We start from the raw sequence: 17908 nt of genomic DNA, 5'->3' as shown, positions 1-17908 counted from the left end.
GATTACTTGCTGTCTAGGGGAGGGGGGAGGGAAGGGAGGGAGGGAGAAAAATCCGAAATTGTAAAGCTTGTATAAACAAAAGTTGAGAACTATCTTTACATGTAATGAAAAAAATAAAATACCTTATATGTAAAAAAAAGAACTATATTATATTATCCATTCATTGGAATATGATAAAGTTAGGTAATTATTTGAAAGATACAATAAATTAACAAGCAAATGGTAAAAAAAAATTTTTTTTAATTTTTAAAAAAAGATAGAAGGAACCATTTCATATTATAAAAATAAGAGCCATTCTCCAACTGACAAAGTATATGAAATAGAAGTTTTCGAAGAAAGAAATCTTAGCAATAGACATATGAAAATGCTACAAATCACAATTAGAGAAATGTACATTAAAGCAACTTCGAGGTTCAACCTCACAATGGGTTGGCAAAACTGACAAAAAAAGAAAATGACAATTACTAATGAGGCTGTGGAAAAACAAGCACTGTATGTAGAACTGTGAAATGATCCAGCCATTCTGGAAAGCAATTTGCAGCTATACCCAAAAAACTATTAAACTATATGTGCCTTTGACCCAGTAATATCACTACTAGGTCTCTATCCCAGAGAGATCAAAGAAAGAACTGGACCCATATGGCCAAAAACATTTATAGTAGTAAATACCAGTTTGACCCAACAATACCACTACTAGGTCACTAGGTCTCTAGCCCAAACAAATCAAAGAAAAAGAAGGACCAAAATGGACAATATCTATCTACCTCTCTCTCTCTCTCTCTCTCTCTCTCTCTCTCTCTCTCTCTCTCTCTCTCTCTCTCTCTCTCTCTCCATATATATATATATATATATATATATGTATATCAGTTCTTTTTATACTGGTAAAGAATTGGAAACTGAGGAAGGGGTCCATCAATTAGCAAGTGGCTGAACAAGTTATGTTATATACATGTGATGGAATTCTATTGTGCTATAAAAAGTGATGAAAGAGATGGTTTCAGAGAAACTTGGGAAGACTTGAATGGACTGATGCAGAATGAAGTAAACAGAACCAGGAAGACAATTTATATAATAACAGCAATATTACCAAGACAACAAACTTTGAAAGACTTAGGTACTCTGATCAAAACAATGACCAACCACAATCCCAGAAGACTCAAGATAAAATATGCTACCCATCTCCTGATAGAGGTAACAGACTCTCACAGTACAGATTGAGACTTGTTTTGGACGTGGTCAATATAGGAATTTGTTTTGCTTGACTATACAAGTTAGTAACAGGAATTTTGCTTTTCTTGCTTTTTTAACTGGGAAAAAGGAGAAGGGGAAGCATAAGAATACACACCTGAAAATAAAAGTTAATTTAAAGAAAAAAAGATTAAGTAGTACCCTGATTGCCTAAAAAATAAAAATTTTTGAAGTTTAAAAAAAATTTTTTTAAAGACATGATCTCCACCTTCCAGAAACTTACAATCTAGTTAAAGAAGCTGACATTTCATACAAAAATATAAAATAAAAATAAAGTGAAAGTACGTAGAAGAAACATAAACAAAGTACTTTGAGAGTTCAAAGGCAAGAGAAATTGCTTCTGGCTAGGAGGGAAGGACCAGACTTATTTTTTATAAGTAGGGGACAAAACTAGGAGCAAAGGATGAAAGGGAGTTATATGGAAGAAAAGTTGGCTGAGAGTGAAAATGACCTTCTAACAGGAAGGGCTGTTAACAACAGAATCAAGCTAATTAGTGAAATGGTGAGTTTCTTCTCACTGGAAATGTTTGAGCAGAGAGTAGATGACAAATCATCAGGAATTTCTAGGGGTGATTCCTTAATTGGGCAAGTAAACTAGATAACCTTCAAGGTCCCTTTCCAACTCAAAGATTCCATGATAATCTGAACTACCCAAAATATGCCATCACCACCCCACCACCTCTCACCTATCACTTCCACAACCTACTTATAAACAGAAGAACCACATTATAATCAACCTCATTTCTCCAAAATACAATTTGGCCTGGATACAACTGAAGTACTTTCCTCATTAGATTGCCCAGGTATGTACTCTATAATTAGCAATTATGGCTAGTTTAGGTTTTATGTGGCATTATCATATATGTAAATTACTGACAAAACAATTATTTCAGATATCATTTGTTATCTAAAGTGTAGCCTACTTGTATGTTTCAGCATCTTTTTCTCTTCTAATATTTGCCAGACCCTTCTTTGCTATGACAAATTTTCTAATTTTCTCATCTTCCTCTTCTCGTTGTTGTTCCTCTATTGCTCTGATTATATTTCTATTTTCCATGGTTTCCTTAAAAAAAAAAGGAAAAAATATTTCAGCTTTTTGTAACAAAAGATGAAAAAAACTTGTCCCTATTAGTATATATAATTTCATGGCCACAGACTATTATAAGAAAGCTATCAATGGCAGAATCCTCTTTTAGCCAGCCATCTTACAAAAAAGCTCATCAATCTAGAGCTTGATGGGACCTCAGAAGCAACCTAGTCCAACCCCCTCATTTTACAGATGAAAAAACTGAGGCCAAAATGTTGTGAACAAAATTACTGCATAAAAGTATGTGAAACAATAAAATTCCATTGCCTAACTGGCTAACAGCTCAAGATCCATGCCCTCTCAATTATAGGTCAGAAGCATCATCTATTCAAAAGTTATTTATTGAACACCTGTATCAATATGGCACAATGCTATGGTAGAAACAAAAAAAATAAAATTTAGTCCCTGTCATCATGGAACCTACAGACTAAATAAGAATGTAAGATCTACAAATTGTAAAGTTAATTAGCAGGAAGTCAATAGAAAAATCACTGAAGAGACATCACAAAGAGTTACAAATGTTAATTCGGTAGTTCAGATTGTTAGTACAAGGAGTTTAGAAAAACAGATCACTTGAGCTGGAACAGAGGAAAATTTCATGATTGCAGGTATTATCTGGGTTAATATTAGGATAGGATGACTTTCTACTGGAGACTAGAAAGAGAATATTTTGGATGAGGGATATAGGTAGGAGGAAAAAAGAGAAAAAAAGAACACATTTTGTATAATCCAGAACTCCATTTTAAGTGGGGTAAGAAAAGGGGGAAAGGTTTAGGATTAATTACCTGAAAAATGAAGCCAGTTAATTTAAAAAACATAGTCTCTACATGACCAATCTGTTGCCAAATCTTATTTCTGTTCCCTTCTCTCCACTCACACAGCTGCCACACTAGGGCAAAGTCTTCATCTTGTGCATAGACTATTATTGCAATAGCTTGTTTGTTGGTCTCTCCCACTCTGGTTCATCTTCTACTCAACTGCTAAGAGTAATTTTTCTTCCCATACCAGAACCCTACTAAAAAAATCCCAATGCTTCCCTGTTGCCTCCAGGATCACATATAAAAAAATCTGTTTGGCTTTTTAGACCCTTTAAACTTGGCCTTTTTCTATCTTTCCAGTTTTCTTAGATTATTCCCTCTACATACTGTACAATCCAGTAACACTGACCTTGCTGTTCCTCACACAATACTCTGTATCCTGATTCCCTTTTTACTGATCACCCCTGCCTGGAATGTTCTTCTCTCCTCTCTAGGCTTCCTTCAAGACTCAGTTCAAATCCTACCTTCTATGAGAGACCTGTCATGATCTTCTGACAATCTGTCCCTTTTACACGTCAGGTATCCTGTATGTATATAATTATTTGCATGTTGTCTCCTCTATTAGAATGTGGATTCCTTAAGGGTTCTGGGCCTTTTTATCCCCAGTGCTTAGCAAAGTTTCTGGCACTTAATAAATACTGGTTGACTGTCACTGAAGCCAGTCATCAATGGTAGCAATGGAACTTAATGAAAGGGATATAAGGGACATTACTAAGAAAATAATTGACAAGATTTGATAGCTTGATTGGATACAAAAATTGGAGGAAATAAAAGAATTAACAATGACTTGAAATTTGGAGTCCAGTGGATTATTAACTAGATAGTACAGAAAGAAAGAAGAAATCAGGAGAACTAGATTCTTTTTTTTTTTTCAGGGCAATGAGGGTTAAGTGACTTGCCCAGGGTCACAAAGCTAGTGTCAGGTGTCTGAGGTTGGATTTGAACTCAGGTCCTCCTGAATCCAGGGCCGGTGCTTTATCCTAGCTGCCACCTAGCTGCCCCCAGAACTAGATTCTTTATACGTGAAGATCAGACAGTGGAAACTTTCCTTTCCTTCCCTTTCCTATATGGACTAGAGGCTGGACTCTTAACCATGCCAGGAACTTCTCACATAAATGGTCAACCATTCTTTTTTTTTTTTTTTTAGGGGCTTGCTTGGAACAACTAGATAAGCTATTTACAAGTCAAATCACATTATTATGAACTAATATATTTTGCCTAAGACCCCTTCCCCAAAAATGTCCTCCATTTAAAAAAAATGCAAAATAAACTTATCTCCATGAGAATGATGCAGTGGATAAATCACTGGCCCTGGATTCAAGAGGACCCGAGTTCAAAAACTTAGCCTCAGAAACTTGACACTTACTAGCTATGAGACCCTGAGTAAGTCACTTAACCTTCATTTCCCCGAGGGGGGTGGGGGTGGGGTATGAATAAATAAAATCCATGAGAATGAGATGAGGTTTCTTCCTTTTGTAAGGTCTCCTTCAATATAGGGACTGCCTGGCCAATATTTACTTCTCTATTTCTGTCCCACTTAGGGATATGCACTAGCCTTAAGATCCTCTCTCACTTCCTACTTCCTAACTCTTGTTTCTGGTGTATTTACTCCTCTGAATATCTCCATGATGTCTTAAAAAAAAAAAATTCTCCCCAAAGAGATCATCAACAGCACTACCTAAAATCATCTAAAAGTTGACCGAAAACACGTTCACATTTTAAAACTTTACCTTAAGGTTTTAGCTCAGGTTCCATATATGGTACCACTTTACCTATCAGGAGACAACCTAACCTATCATGAACCTTATTAAGAACTAGGAAGGAAATAAAAAAAATGTTCTCTTCATAACGAAAGTAGACATCACAAAGTTCATACACTAAAGCTAACAACCTTTATCCTAAAGAGGTCAACCTTCAAGACTTGCTTATTTACTTGTATTTTAGAGAATTCTAGTAAGTTAGTTGCTAAGAATTAGAAGGGGGAAAATGAATTGCCATGGGTAGACACACTGAACGTAGAAAGCAGTGACAGCTTTCAAAGGAACAGAAAGAAAAAAATGTAAGAACCTAAACCAAAAAGTACAGCAATCTGGGGCCACAAAATTAGGGGCAAACAGCCTTAAAAAATTCAAAATAAATTGGGAGGATATTTTTTTTACCAAATATTATAACTGATCTGTATAATCACAACCCTTAGTTATCAAAAAAAAGTTAAAAGATTTTCAGTGTGTACTTTATGTTGACAAAGATATGTATCATATATTTAAGAGAGACTCCAATTAAAAAAATTTAAGTTTTAATTCTTAAAAAGAGCAAAATCCTCAGTCACCCAGAAAATTCAAATACCTAAGATGATTCATTCCCTGAGTGCTTCGGATAAGTAGGTTTTCACTATACTTCTGTTTATAAAGAAGACATTAGGGGGCAGCTAGATGGCGCAGTGGATAGAGCACTGGCCCTGGAGTCAGGAGGACCTGAGTTCAAATCCGGCCTCAGACACTTAACACTTACTAGCTGTGTGACCCTGGGGAAGTCACTTAACCCCAATTGCCTCACTAAAAAACAAAAAAAAAAACCAAAAACCCCCAAACAAACCAAAGAATAGACATTAGAAGACATATAGTTAAACTGTTATTTTATAGATGAGAAAATGGATACTAATGTTGGTAAACTCATGCAAGATCACTAAGCTAATAAGAAGTTGGGATGTGAACCCAGATCTTTGGCAGCCAAGTCCAATGCCCTTTACATGTTTACATGTGTGATGTGGTACTCATGATTAGATAAGAAATAAAGTTGATCTATACAACCATGTTTATGTACAACTTTGAGAGCCTATAATTCTGTGATTGCCAAACACCATTTTGTGGAAACACCAGAAAGCATTCTCATTGCTAATTTTGAGACTATAGGTCCTTAGTTAAAAACTATGCTCACTATACCCAAGGTTTAAGCTTAGGAAGGTATAAAGTCTTCCTCTATGCCCTTTTTGGCTTCCAGTCAACCTCAACATTACTAGTCATTCTCTCCTTCCCAGTATGACTTACAGGACATAAGTTAGTCAGCTTTATTTTTACACTTCTAAATAATCAAGGTATTTTCTCTTACAAGATGAATTTTCTTGCATTCGAGCATCTTTTCTTCCTTCTTTTCCTGTCTCTTTGCCAGTTCTAATTCATGTAATTTAGCCTGTTTTTCTATTTCTTTGGCATCTTTTTCTTCTTCTCTTTTCCTTTGTTCTTCCACTTCTTGTCGCTCCTTCATTCTAAAGTATAAAAATAAGTGTAAAGAATGAGGAAGAAAACTGGTTAAGCATCTATAGGGCTCATAGCCTACTCTGAATCAAAATTAAGAGGAGAGTATTTTTTCTCTTTGGAAAACAGCAAACTTGAAACAACTTCCCAATTTAAAACACTGGCTGAAAATACTTAAAACCAGGGGGGTGGGGTGATGTTGAACCGTCAGAATTAACCCAAATTGAAAGCAGTTTATCATTATTACTTTTTTTTTTTTTTTGGTAAGGCAATTGGGGTTAAGTGACTTGCCCAGGGTCACACAGCTAGTAAGTGTTAAGTGTCTGAGGCTGGATTTGAACTCAGGTACTCCTGAATCCAGGGCCAGTGCTTTATCCACTGCGCCACCTAGCTGCCCCATCTATATTACTTTTAATGCCAAACCAAAAGGAGTCAATTGAGCTCCTATTCCTTCCAACTTCTTTGGCAACTACTTGAGTGACAAGATGGTTGACTGGTAGCATTTGTAATGGGCAAATAATTTAAACTCACTCTCACTCTCAATTTCATTTTTCTCTCACTCTCCTCTTTTTTTTTCCTTTTCACTTCTAAACTTATAGAAATAATGCAGTTTCCACTTTGTCATCAACTTATTTCTCAACTCCTTGCATGTGGCTTCCAATCCTGTTGCTCTAACAAAATAGCTCTCTAAAGTCACTGATGATGGGGCAGCTAGGTGTCGCAGTGGATAGAGCACCGGCCCTGGAGTCAGGAGTACCTGAGTTCAAATCCAGCCTCAGACACTTAGCACTTATTAGCTGTGTGACCCTGGGCAAGTCACTTAACCCCAATTGCCTCACTAAAAATAAATAAATAAATAAATAAAATAAAGTCACTGATGACCCCCTTATCATTAAATCCAATGTAGCATGTGACACTGTGAGCCACCTCATGATTCTTGAAATAATTTCCCTGAACTTTCATGACTGTACTCTTTTGGTTTTCCTACTTCCTACTTCTTTTACCACTCCTGTCTCTTTTACTGGCTGTTCATCCTCTTCCTGCCCTTCAAATGTGGGTGTATACTGAGGTTTTACCCTGGGCCCATCTTCCCCTCTTTGTCTCTTAGGTTTTCATCCCCTTCTATCATTGGCTAATTATATATATATATATATTTTTTTAAGTGAGGCAATTGGGGTTAAGTGACTTGCCCAGGGTCACACAGCTAGTAAATGTTAAGTGTCTGAGGCCAGATTTGAACTCAGGTACTCCTGACTCCAGGGCCGGTGCTCTATCCACTGTGCCACCTAGCCGCCCCTATATTTATTTTTTTAATTGTTAAAATTAGAAATGCATATGTGCCACAAACAAATTGCTAATAAGAATATTTTTAAACAATTCTGAAGTATTCTAATATCCTACAGAGAGAATCAGAATGTCACAGTATATAATAAATTATATTTTTCAAAAATTCAAATACTGCTAGAAAGTATGTTGGTATATGTAAATGTGTATATATATATATATGTATACATAAATATAAAAGTGTCAATTAATTAAATCGGATTGCTTATCTGTTAATACCTAGTTATACTGAGAGAACAGATATTTTCATTGATAGGAGGAAAAATAGGTTATTTTAAAGTAGAGAAGACTTTTGTGATAAAGGACAATACTGTAAAGGATATTGATACAAAACAGTGCAATTTTAAGAACAGTGAGTGCTTCAGGGTAGAGAAGGAGGTAGAAGAGGTAGAGTAAAGGAGGGTAAAGGCTGCCAAAGACAAGCTTTCTCTATTTTAGAATTGTGTGGATAATGCACCCTGTGTCCAAAAAAGCAGAAACAGTCTTCTTCATTCTCCTTCTGCCTAGACCAACCAAAGTGGTTATAGGGACCCAAAACTCAAGCTATTACTATAAATTGATCAATAAATTCTGAGTAAACCAGGCATGGCTGTTCATAGCTTTAATTCCAGCCACTGAGAAGGTTGTATCTTTTGAGTGAGGGGGTTTTGAGCTACTTTAAGCTATGCTAATCAACACATGCACTGAGTTTCACATGTATACATTGAGGTACCAAGAGTGGAAGGGCCACCAGGTTGCCTAAGGAGAAACAAACCTGTCTAGGTCAGAAATGGAGCAAATCCAAATTCCCATGCCAATCAGTAGTGGGATTAGGTTATATAATTCCAGCCTGGGTAGGATGGGGAGTCTTAAAAATAAAAAGAAATTATGGATAAAAGACTCCTACACCACAAAAACTTTAACATGATATATGAACATTATAATCCTGTTTGCATTATCTTTTTTTTTGGGGGGGGGTGAGGCAATTGGGGTTAAGTGACTTGCCCAGGGTCACACAGCTAGTAAGTGTTAAGTGTCTGAGGCTGGATTTGAACTCAGGTTCTCCTGAATCCAGGGCCGGTGCTCTATCCACTGCAGCCCCTAGCTGCCCCCTGCATTAGGTTTATCTAAAACAATTTATAACAAAGGATTGAAAAATATTAGAAGAGAAAGAGTGTATTAAAATCAGCCTGATCTCACATACTGTTTAAGATGATCATTTGCAAGTGCCATTCTGTCACTTCGACGTTTGTCTGCTTTTTCTTGTTCCTCTTGAAAAGCTTTTTCAATATTTTGCTTCAACTGTTCCTCCCATTTTGCATCTGATTTTATTTTGGTCTTCTGGAACTGAATCTGAGCGTCTCGCTCTTTTAGAACTTTACTAAGAAGAAGTGCACTCTATACAAAAAAACGTGTGATATGTCATGTAAATAATGCCCAACTATGTAAAGGTATTATATTAAATAGATATGAAAAGCAAGGAATCATAGATAGTACATGGAAAGTCTTCACTCTATCTGTCTGGTAATATTGATAGATTTTTGCACTTTCAATGGCCTTTTTTCTTTCTTGTGCTCTATACAATGCTTCTTCCATGTCAATTCTCAGCCTTTCATTTTCTTCATCTTGTGCACGCAATTCTTTAGCTTTAAGTTTCTGTTTTCTCATCCCCTATGAGAAATAAAACCAGTATTTATTTTCCAGAATTTTAGCAAAAAACCAAACAGCAGAAATAATACAATACAATTTGATGTTTCCATTTAAATTTATTTTTTATATTGATTTTTATGTAAGTTAGTCATAAAAAACACCTAAGGTTAGCAGAAGTAATTCTTTTAGTAATTAAAGGGTTTTTTTGTTTTTTGAGGCAATTGGGGTTAAATAACTTGCCCAGGGTCACACAGCTAGTAAGTGTTAAGTGTCTGAGGCTGGATTTGAACTCAGGTACTCCTGAATCCAAGGCCGGTGCTCTATCTACTGCACCACCTAGCTGCCCCGTAATTAAAGTTTTTGATGTAAAAAAATTTTTAAGACTTTAGAATATGATAGCAATTTAATTGGTGGAAAAACCAAATTCAAATGCATATTATTATATTGGACAAACTTCATCATAACTACTTTATTAAATTAGTGGCTGTGACCCCAAAACTATACTGTCTTTTACTAAATCTTTAAGTGTTTCTCAGCAATTTCTCAACAATTGTTATAGAGAACCAAGTATTTTCTTCCTGTCACTAAATGTACCTATATGACTTACTGGCATCTTTTTGAACATGTTCACAAGACCAGCTAGAAGATTCAACTTTTAAAAACAGTGAGAGTATTATATACCAGCTCTAGTTCTAATTCTTATGCATCCTCCATTCATTCCCCAGTGATATCAGGGTAATAGATACTACCACACCTGGTGCTGACACTTGCCTAATCCTATTGGTCTGTCTCTCTCTCTCTCTCTCTCTCTCTCTCTCTCTCTCTCTCTCGCCTCAAAAAATCTAATCACTAATATCAGCACAAGAACCCACAGTTCTCTCCCTTACCTGGAATTCTCTCTCCTCTCCACCCTCCTTGCCCACTAGTAATAATGGGTCACAACATCCCATACCTTACATGTCATCAAAAAGCTATTGTAGGGGCAGCTAGGTGGCGCAGTGGATAGAGCACCAACTCTGGAGTCAGGAGGACCTGAGTTCAAATCCAGCCTCTTGACACTTACTAGCTGTGTGACCCTGGGCAAGTCACTTAACCCCAACTGCCTCACCAAAAAAAAAAAAAAAAAGCTATTGTACATGGTCCAAGACAGTTCCAAAGGACTCATGATGGAAAATGCTCTCCAAATCCAGAAAAAAGAACTATGAAATCTAGATGTAGATTGAATCATACTCTTTCTACTCTTTTTGTTTTTCTTTTTTGAGGTTTTCCCCTTTTGTTCTGATTCTTCTTTCACAGCATGACTAATGCAGAAATATGCTTAATGTGATTGTACTTCTATAACCTATATCAGATTGCTTTGCTGTCTTGGGGAGGGGGAAGGGAGAAAAATTTGGAACTAGAAATCTTATAAAAACAAATGTTGAAAACTATCAAAATACTTTTATTATTAAAAAAAGCTATTTTACATAAAACAGCATCTTTCAAAAGATGGAAAGATAGCTCTAGCAAAGAAGATATACAACTCATAAGTATATCTGGTCAAACATGAGCTATATAACAAAATGATAAATATCTTCCTGCTTTTATATGAAATCATATAGTTCTACAGAAAAACATAATGGGTCAAAATGATAATAAAACTAGTCAACAATTCTATGAATATTTCAGTTGGGCCTATTGGGCTGATAATTATCTTCTGATCACAAATCTTAATGCTTCTGTCTATATAAATGTAAGTTTACATGTGTATATGTGTATGTTCTATACAGGGCGTACCCTATAATAAGGACATCAGCAACTAAATATGCCTTAAATAAAACTCAAGATAAAAACTAATTAGAATTTTTAATACTTCAGCTCAATAGACTAAATGCAATGGCCTCTTCTTAGCCCTCCTTGTTCTTTACCTCTCTGGTGAATCTGAAAATGGATCCTCCCCTTCTCTTTGAAATACTCTGGATACTGATCTCCTGGCCCACACTGACTCTCTGGCTGTTGCCTGCATCTGACTCACCAGCTCTCATTTGGCCTCCTTACTGCTGGTATTCCCTAGGATTCTGTCTTAGTTCTCATCTTATTTCCCTTCATTCATTCTATCCCTGACTGATTGCATCAATTCCTCCATCTTCAACTGTCTACTGTGTGTGTGTGTAACTCCCAAATCTCTATCTTTAGTCTAGATCTTTGCCCTGAATTTCATCAGACAGACCTTCTCCTTGCCAAGGCCAATGCCTCTGTCCCCTTAATATCATCCCTTCCCGTTTTCTCTAGCACACTGCCTTCTCAATTGTATCTCCACCCTCAAAAACCTCAACCTCTGCCTATCTATTGTTGCTTCCTTACTGCCTTCAAAACAGCCCAAGTCTCTCTCAGATTAAAAAAGAATCTTCACTAGGTCCTATCTAGGTGACTATCCTATCTTTCTGCTCCTATTCACAGATAAATTCTTATATAATAAAGCTGTCTACCCTGATTGCCTCCATTTTCCTCACTGACTCCTCAGAGCTGCAATCAGCCTTAGGACCTCATCACTAAACTAAAACTGCTCTCTCCACATATCTATGCTCTCTCTCTCTCTCTCTTTTTTTTTCCGGGGCTATGGGTGTCAAGTGTCTGAGGCTGGATTTGAACTCAGGTACTCCTGAATCCAGGGCCCGTGCTTTATCCACTGCACCACCTAGCCGCCCCCTATGCTCTCTTAATTGCCACACCTGATGGTCTTTTTTCAGTCCTCATGCTCCTGAAGGTCTATATCTGACACTGGACCACCCTCTTCTCCTTGACACTCCCTCCTCTCTGGAGTTTCATGATACTGCTCTCTCCTGGTTCTCCTCTTACTCATTCCTTCTCAGGCTCCTCTGCTTGTTTTTCACCCATATCATGCCCCCCTAACTGTGAAAGCTCTCTAAGGCTCTGTCCTGGAGCTATTTTATCTCTCAGTATTGTCATCATTTCCTGTGAGTTTAATTAGCATCTCTGTGTAGATGACTCCCAGATCTACATGCATGGCCCCATTCAGAAAACTGAATTACTCACTACTGTCTGCCAAATAAAAACCTGACACCCTTAGCCTAGCATTCAAAGTCCTTCACTCTGTCCTTTGCAACTTTATCCCACACTAATCTTCACAGCAGTCAAGTCATACTATGTCTTATTCCTTTAGCATTCCCCATGGTTTCCCACCTTTGTTCACAAAGAACACCCATATCTTTTAACTTCTATCATTCAACAAGTCCCTATTCAAATGCCATCTTCTCAACACCTCTTCTGACACCCAGAGAGAAGAGCAATCTCCCCGTCCTGTGAACCACTTTGATATCGGGTACTTGGGGCAGCTAGGTGGCGCAGTGGATAAAGCACCGGCCCTGAATTCAGGAGGACCTGAGTTCAAATCTGGTCTCAGACACTTGACACTTACTAGCTGTGTGGCCCTGGGCAAGTGATTTAACCCTAACTGCCTCACCAAAAAAAAAGAAAAAAAAAGTAGTGGTAAGATATCTCTGGTACTAAATTTTCATATTATATATAATGTATAGTTATTGGGGGGGGGGGCAAGACAGTGAGGGTTAAATCACTTGCCCAGGGCCACACAGCTAGTAAGTGTCAAGTGTCTGAGGCCAGATTTGAACTCAGGTACTCCTGAATTCAGGGCTGGTGCTTTATCTACTGAACCACCTAGCTGCCCCTTATAGTTATTTTCAAACATGTGTTATGTCTTCTACTAATCTATAAGATGTATAAGAGCAAAGGCTTTATCTTTTTTTTTGTATCCCTCAGAGCAACTGATTTGAATTGGCTTGTATGTAATAGGTACTCTTTTTTGTGTGATGAAATAATGGGATTTAGCAGATACTCAAAGACCCACCTGGAGATTAATCTTACTGATTGAATCAAATGAGAGTGATTGACTGCTGATTAAGCCTACTTCAAGTTAATTGGATTGTAATCACACCTGGCTAGCCCTTAAGAAGGTATTGTTCTCAGAAACTAGACTGTGAACTCAACTTGAGAACACCTTCAGAGCCAATGGATTTGGATGACGCCAACCAATCACCTTGAAGCAGTGTGTAAGGACTGCCTCTGTTCCAGATCTATAAAAAACTTCCACAAACAGCTTGCTGGGGAGTTCCTGATTAAAGCAGGCTCGTGGAGGAGGACTTGAGGAAGAACCCAACTAGGCTGGAACTCTAGGCTAGGTAGGACTTCTTTTTTCTTAACTTTCTGAACTCCTTGTGAATATCTGTATGCTTTAATAAATGTTTAATGCCCAAAGACTGGTGCTGAAGCTTCTGATTTAAGGTGACCACAATTTAGATTTTAAACATCACATTTTTTTTAGTGTACGAACTTGATTATTTATTTATTTATTTGGAATTTTTCCCCACCTTACATGTAAAAACAAATTGTAACATCAATTTTTATAACTTTGTGCTCCAAATTCTCTTCCTCCCTCCCTATCCCCCCTCAAGAACTCAAGCAATTTAACATAAACTATACATGTGCAGTCATGAAAAACATGTCAGACAAAAAAAAAAACCTTTAGAAATAGGAACTAGCAAAAAAACCATAAAAACATAAAAAAAAAGAAATGGGAACTAACAACAACAACAGAATATACTTCTATCTGTATTCAGATACCATCAGTTCTTTCTCTATAGATGAAGTGCATTTTTTCATAAATCCTTCAGAGTTGTCTTGAATCATGGTACCACTGAAAATAACTAATAAAATAACATTCGCAGATCATCCTATAATATTGCTGTTATTTTATATACAGTACATTTCACTTTGCTTCAGCTCATGCCAGGTTTTTTTGATAGCATCCTGCTCATTTTTTTTAATAGTAGACTACATTTATATGGTACTTTAAAGGGAGATTTCCTTACAAAATCCCCATGAGGTTAATTATTGCAACAACAATAGCCAACATCTATATAGTACCTTATACCTGACAAAGAATTTTCTTCACATTAGCCCAGCAAAGTACCATCATCCTCATCATCCTCATCTTACATAGTTCTTGCCTAGGCTTCAAATGTTTTTTTCCAGTTACTATTGCTAATTGTGTTTCCCTCCATCGTATTTGCTCCCCATGATATTCATTCCATTTTCTATCTTCTTTTACCTTATCCCTCCTCAAAAGTGTTTTGCTTCTGATTGCCCCTCCCTTGATCTGCCCTTCCTTCCCCCTCCCCCCCCCCCCATTCCCTTCCCTTCCCACTTTCCAGCAGGGCAAGATACATTGTTATACCCACTTGAGTGTATATGTCATTCCCTCTTTGAGCTGTACACAATTTTTTAAACGAATAACATGAATTTTAATAAATGTGTATAATTTTTCTCGTAAACAACAGTAACTCTTCAATGACTATTTATTCTGTATAGTTTATTACTTACTGCATAAGTATTGGCCCAATGTTTCACCATTTCTTGGGAATTCAAATGCATATCTTTCTTTGCCTTCTTTTCAGCACGAAGCTGTGCTGCTTTCCTACTCAACTTGTTAAGGCTATCTTGAATTCTCTTCCACTCATCATTTGGAAGTATAGTAACTTGACGAAGATCTACTCCACTGGGTAGAAGAGTGCCACATGGAATTTGGCTGTCAGTGCAGGAATCAGTTTCCACTAATGAGGTTAAAAAAAAAGTTAAAGGTAAAATATTATATATATATAAACACATTTTTTTCCTCTAAAAAAGTCTATATTGGGGCAGCTAGGTGGTATAGTGGATAAAGCATGGTCCCTAGATTCAGGAGGACCTGAGTTCAAGTCTGGCCTCAGACACTTAACACTTACTAGCTGTGTGACCCATGGCAAGTCATTTAACCCTCATTGCCCTGTAGCCCCCCCAAAAAAGTCTATATTGTGCTGTGTGACCCTGGGCAAGTCACTTAACCCCCATTGCCCCGCAAAAAAAAAAAAGTCTATATTGCCATGATATCTAGAAAGGCTCTAAGCTAATTTTATTGCTGTTATTTTAGTTGTCATTGTTATTGCGGCGGGTAAAACTATATGTGGTAGCCCTATTACTGTCCCTAGTGTAGGGAAAATTAGCTGGGGTTTCTAATATATTTACTTAGAAATTAGAGACTACTGTACCAGTTTTGGGGCATTAAGAATTTATAAAAGTATATTAAATATTAGTAAAGAGAACGCGCATGGCTCTGAAAGATAGGAAAGCCTAGCTAGGATCTAGGGGAGCAGAGAGAAAAAGGCGCCTCCACCTATGAGTCTCAGGCCAAAAAGAGGAAGTTGCTGTGCCTGTGAGAGCAGAAGCTACCTCTGGGTCTGGATAAGAGGCAGCCCCTAAGCACTGCTCCAAGCTAACTGGCTAGCATCATCCAAATCCATTGGTTCGATAGACTTGAGGTTGGTCCATCAGCAGAAGGTACAGAGGTCAGAGAACCCACCCCCTGAGGGCCAGGCTCTCAGGTAGGTGTGGTTTCAATTAAGTCAACTTCAAGTGAGTCAATCAGCAAAGTCAATCCAATCAATCTTAATATAATCCCCTCCTGGGGGGGTTGGGCAATCTGGGCATTCCAAAACCCATTATTTTCTCATATTACTGTTGTTCATCAATGTCTGGCTCTTCCTGACCCCATTTTGGGGGTTTTCTTGGCAAAGATACTGGAATAGTTTGCTATATCCTTTTCTAGCTCATCTTACAGATAAAGAATTGAGGCAAACAGACTTAAGTGACTTGCCCAGGGTCACATAGCTAATAAGTGTCTGAGGCCAGATTTGAATTCATTAAGATGAATCTTCCTGATTCCAAACCCAGTGCTCTATCCACTTCGCCACCTAGCTGCTGCTTAGTTCTCACTATTGGTAAAGAATTGTTATTTGAGGTTTTTATGCCAGTGCACACTGGCCTGGGGCTCCACCCACTGGTTGTAGCCACTGCCATGGCAAGGGCACCTCACATCATCACCACTCCCCCATGCTTACATGGGCCTGGCAAAATTATAATGATTGGAAGCCTAGTGAGGGCAGTCATGTGACTGTCAGAGTGGCCAACCAATTGGCTGGAGGCTGTGTGTGGGGTTTTCTGGGATTGGGAAGGAGAATTCACCATTCTAGCTGGAAGCTGGAAGGCGACAGGAGTTCTGCTGTGCATTCTCAGTTGATTCCTGGGTGGTGGCATTTTTTCAGGTTGTATAATTTTCCTTTCCCCAGATCCTACTGATCCTGTTTGTGTTGTTTTTTTAAAGTTTGTTCTTGTTAAAATTAATCCTTTTCTGTTTTGAGGGAGGCTGCCAGTCTCCTTCCTTGCCCCAATATTGTGGCGAGCTGCTTAGCTAATACACCTCAATTAAAAATTGGTCCCCACACTATCAATATCAAATTTAATTACTTTTTTTAGGAAGTTCATGGAGTTTACGAAAAGATTATTTTTTACAGTCAGGAAGTTTGGTATATGCCATAGTTCTGATTCCTATTCTGATATCAATTAGGACTGAGAAATCTCAGTTATGGGGATCGAGCTGGCAACTCTCAGAATGAAAGGAACATGATGAACAAGGAGGGCACAGGGAGGGGATATGAATTACTCAGTTCATTTCAACATTAAGCTTCTACTATCAGCAAGGTATGTACCTGGGAGAGAAGCATATAGGGCAGAGCTATTCCCCCCCCCTCCCCATTCATCAAGATATTCTGCCTAGACTCATTCCTCAACTCCTAACCCCTCTTGGCTCTCCCAAAACCAGTAATACTGAATCACCAACTGCTTAAAAACAAATCCCAAGCCCAGACCCCCAAATACCTCCTCTCTCATCCCTATCTTTCTAATGTCCCACTTCAGAACTTCTTGTCCCTTCCACTGTGCACTCTGTAATTAGGCTGTAATGAACAAACTTTCCTTCATCTTAGACCTCTTCCTCTCATGTTCTTTTGGCACTCAGGAAGACCTGGCTTTCCTCAGATGATAGTGCATCCCTGGTCATCCTTTCCCTCCACTCCCCAATTCATAGGTCCAGAAGGGAAATCAGAGGACTCCTTACTCCTCATTGCCATTTTCAGCCTTTTCCATTACCACCATCACTCAAACAACCTTTTGAGGTTCACTCTATACAAATGTATCACCCAATCCAGTGCCTTAGCTTCTAGTTCCTCCCCTTCTGAGATTACCTTCCATCTACTCTGAATATATCTTTTGTATTTCTAATTATTTAAATGTTGTCTCCTCCATTAGAATATAAGCTCCTTTAAAGTGTGGACTGTTTTCTTTGCCTTCTTTGTACCCCAGCATTTAATATAGTGCCTGGGTACTTAATTGCTTGTTGACTGATTAGTTGAAAGGATAGCTTTCCATTGCCAATACAGATGGTCTACACTGTTTAAATGCAAACTGGCCTTCACTATTAGGAAACTAAAAACTTGGACTTTACCGATGTTGAACAAAATTAGCAACTGATGATGAACATTTCCAAATAAAGTGAAAGTACATTTCCAAATAGAGGAAACTGAGAAAGCCCACAAAGTTTAGTGAATTTGATCATTGTCACATAGTAACAGAGCCAGAAT

At 37.8% G+C, this 17908-nt stretch overlaps 1 protein-coding gene across 2 annotated transcripts in view; it reads right to left on the bottom strand.

Moving 5' to 3' along the window:
- The window catches only part of CFAP210 (cilia and flagella associated protein 210), a 31615-nt gene that overhangs the window by 10587 nt on the left and 3120 nt on the right, over nt 1–17908 (bottom strand). For both annotated transcript variants that reach the window (XM_043996690.1, XM_043996689.1), the window contains exons 2-6: nt 14778–15007; nt 9228–9401; nt 8935–9128; nt 6262–6418; nt 2172–2311 (exon numbers count right to left, since the gene is read on the bottom strand). In XM_043996690.1, coding sequence (XP_043852625.1) covers nt 2172–2311; nt 6262–6418; nt 8935–9128; nt 9228–9401; nt 14778–14828 — 716 coding nt within the window. In that variant the 5' untranslated portion in view covers nt 14829–15007. The remainder of the gene's footprint in view (nt 1–2171; nt 2312–6261; nt 6419–8934; nt 9129–9227; nt 9402–14777; nt 15008–17908) is intronic.

The sequence above is a fragment of the Dromiciops gliroides genome, chromosome 3 (assembly GCF_019393635.1).
Source record: "Dromiciops gliroides isolate mDroGli1 chromosome 3, mDroGli1.pri, whole genome shotgun sequence".
Classification (NCBI taxonomy): domain Eukaryota; kingdom Metazoa; phylum Chordata; class Mammalia; order Microbiotheria; family Microbiotheriidae; genus Dromiciops; species Dromiciops gliroides.
The sequence above is the reverse complement of the archived record's forward strand: the minus strand, read 5'-3'. Positions and strand labels throughout refer to the sequence as shown.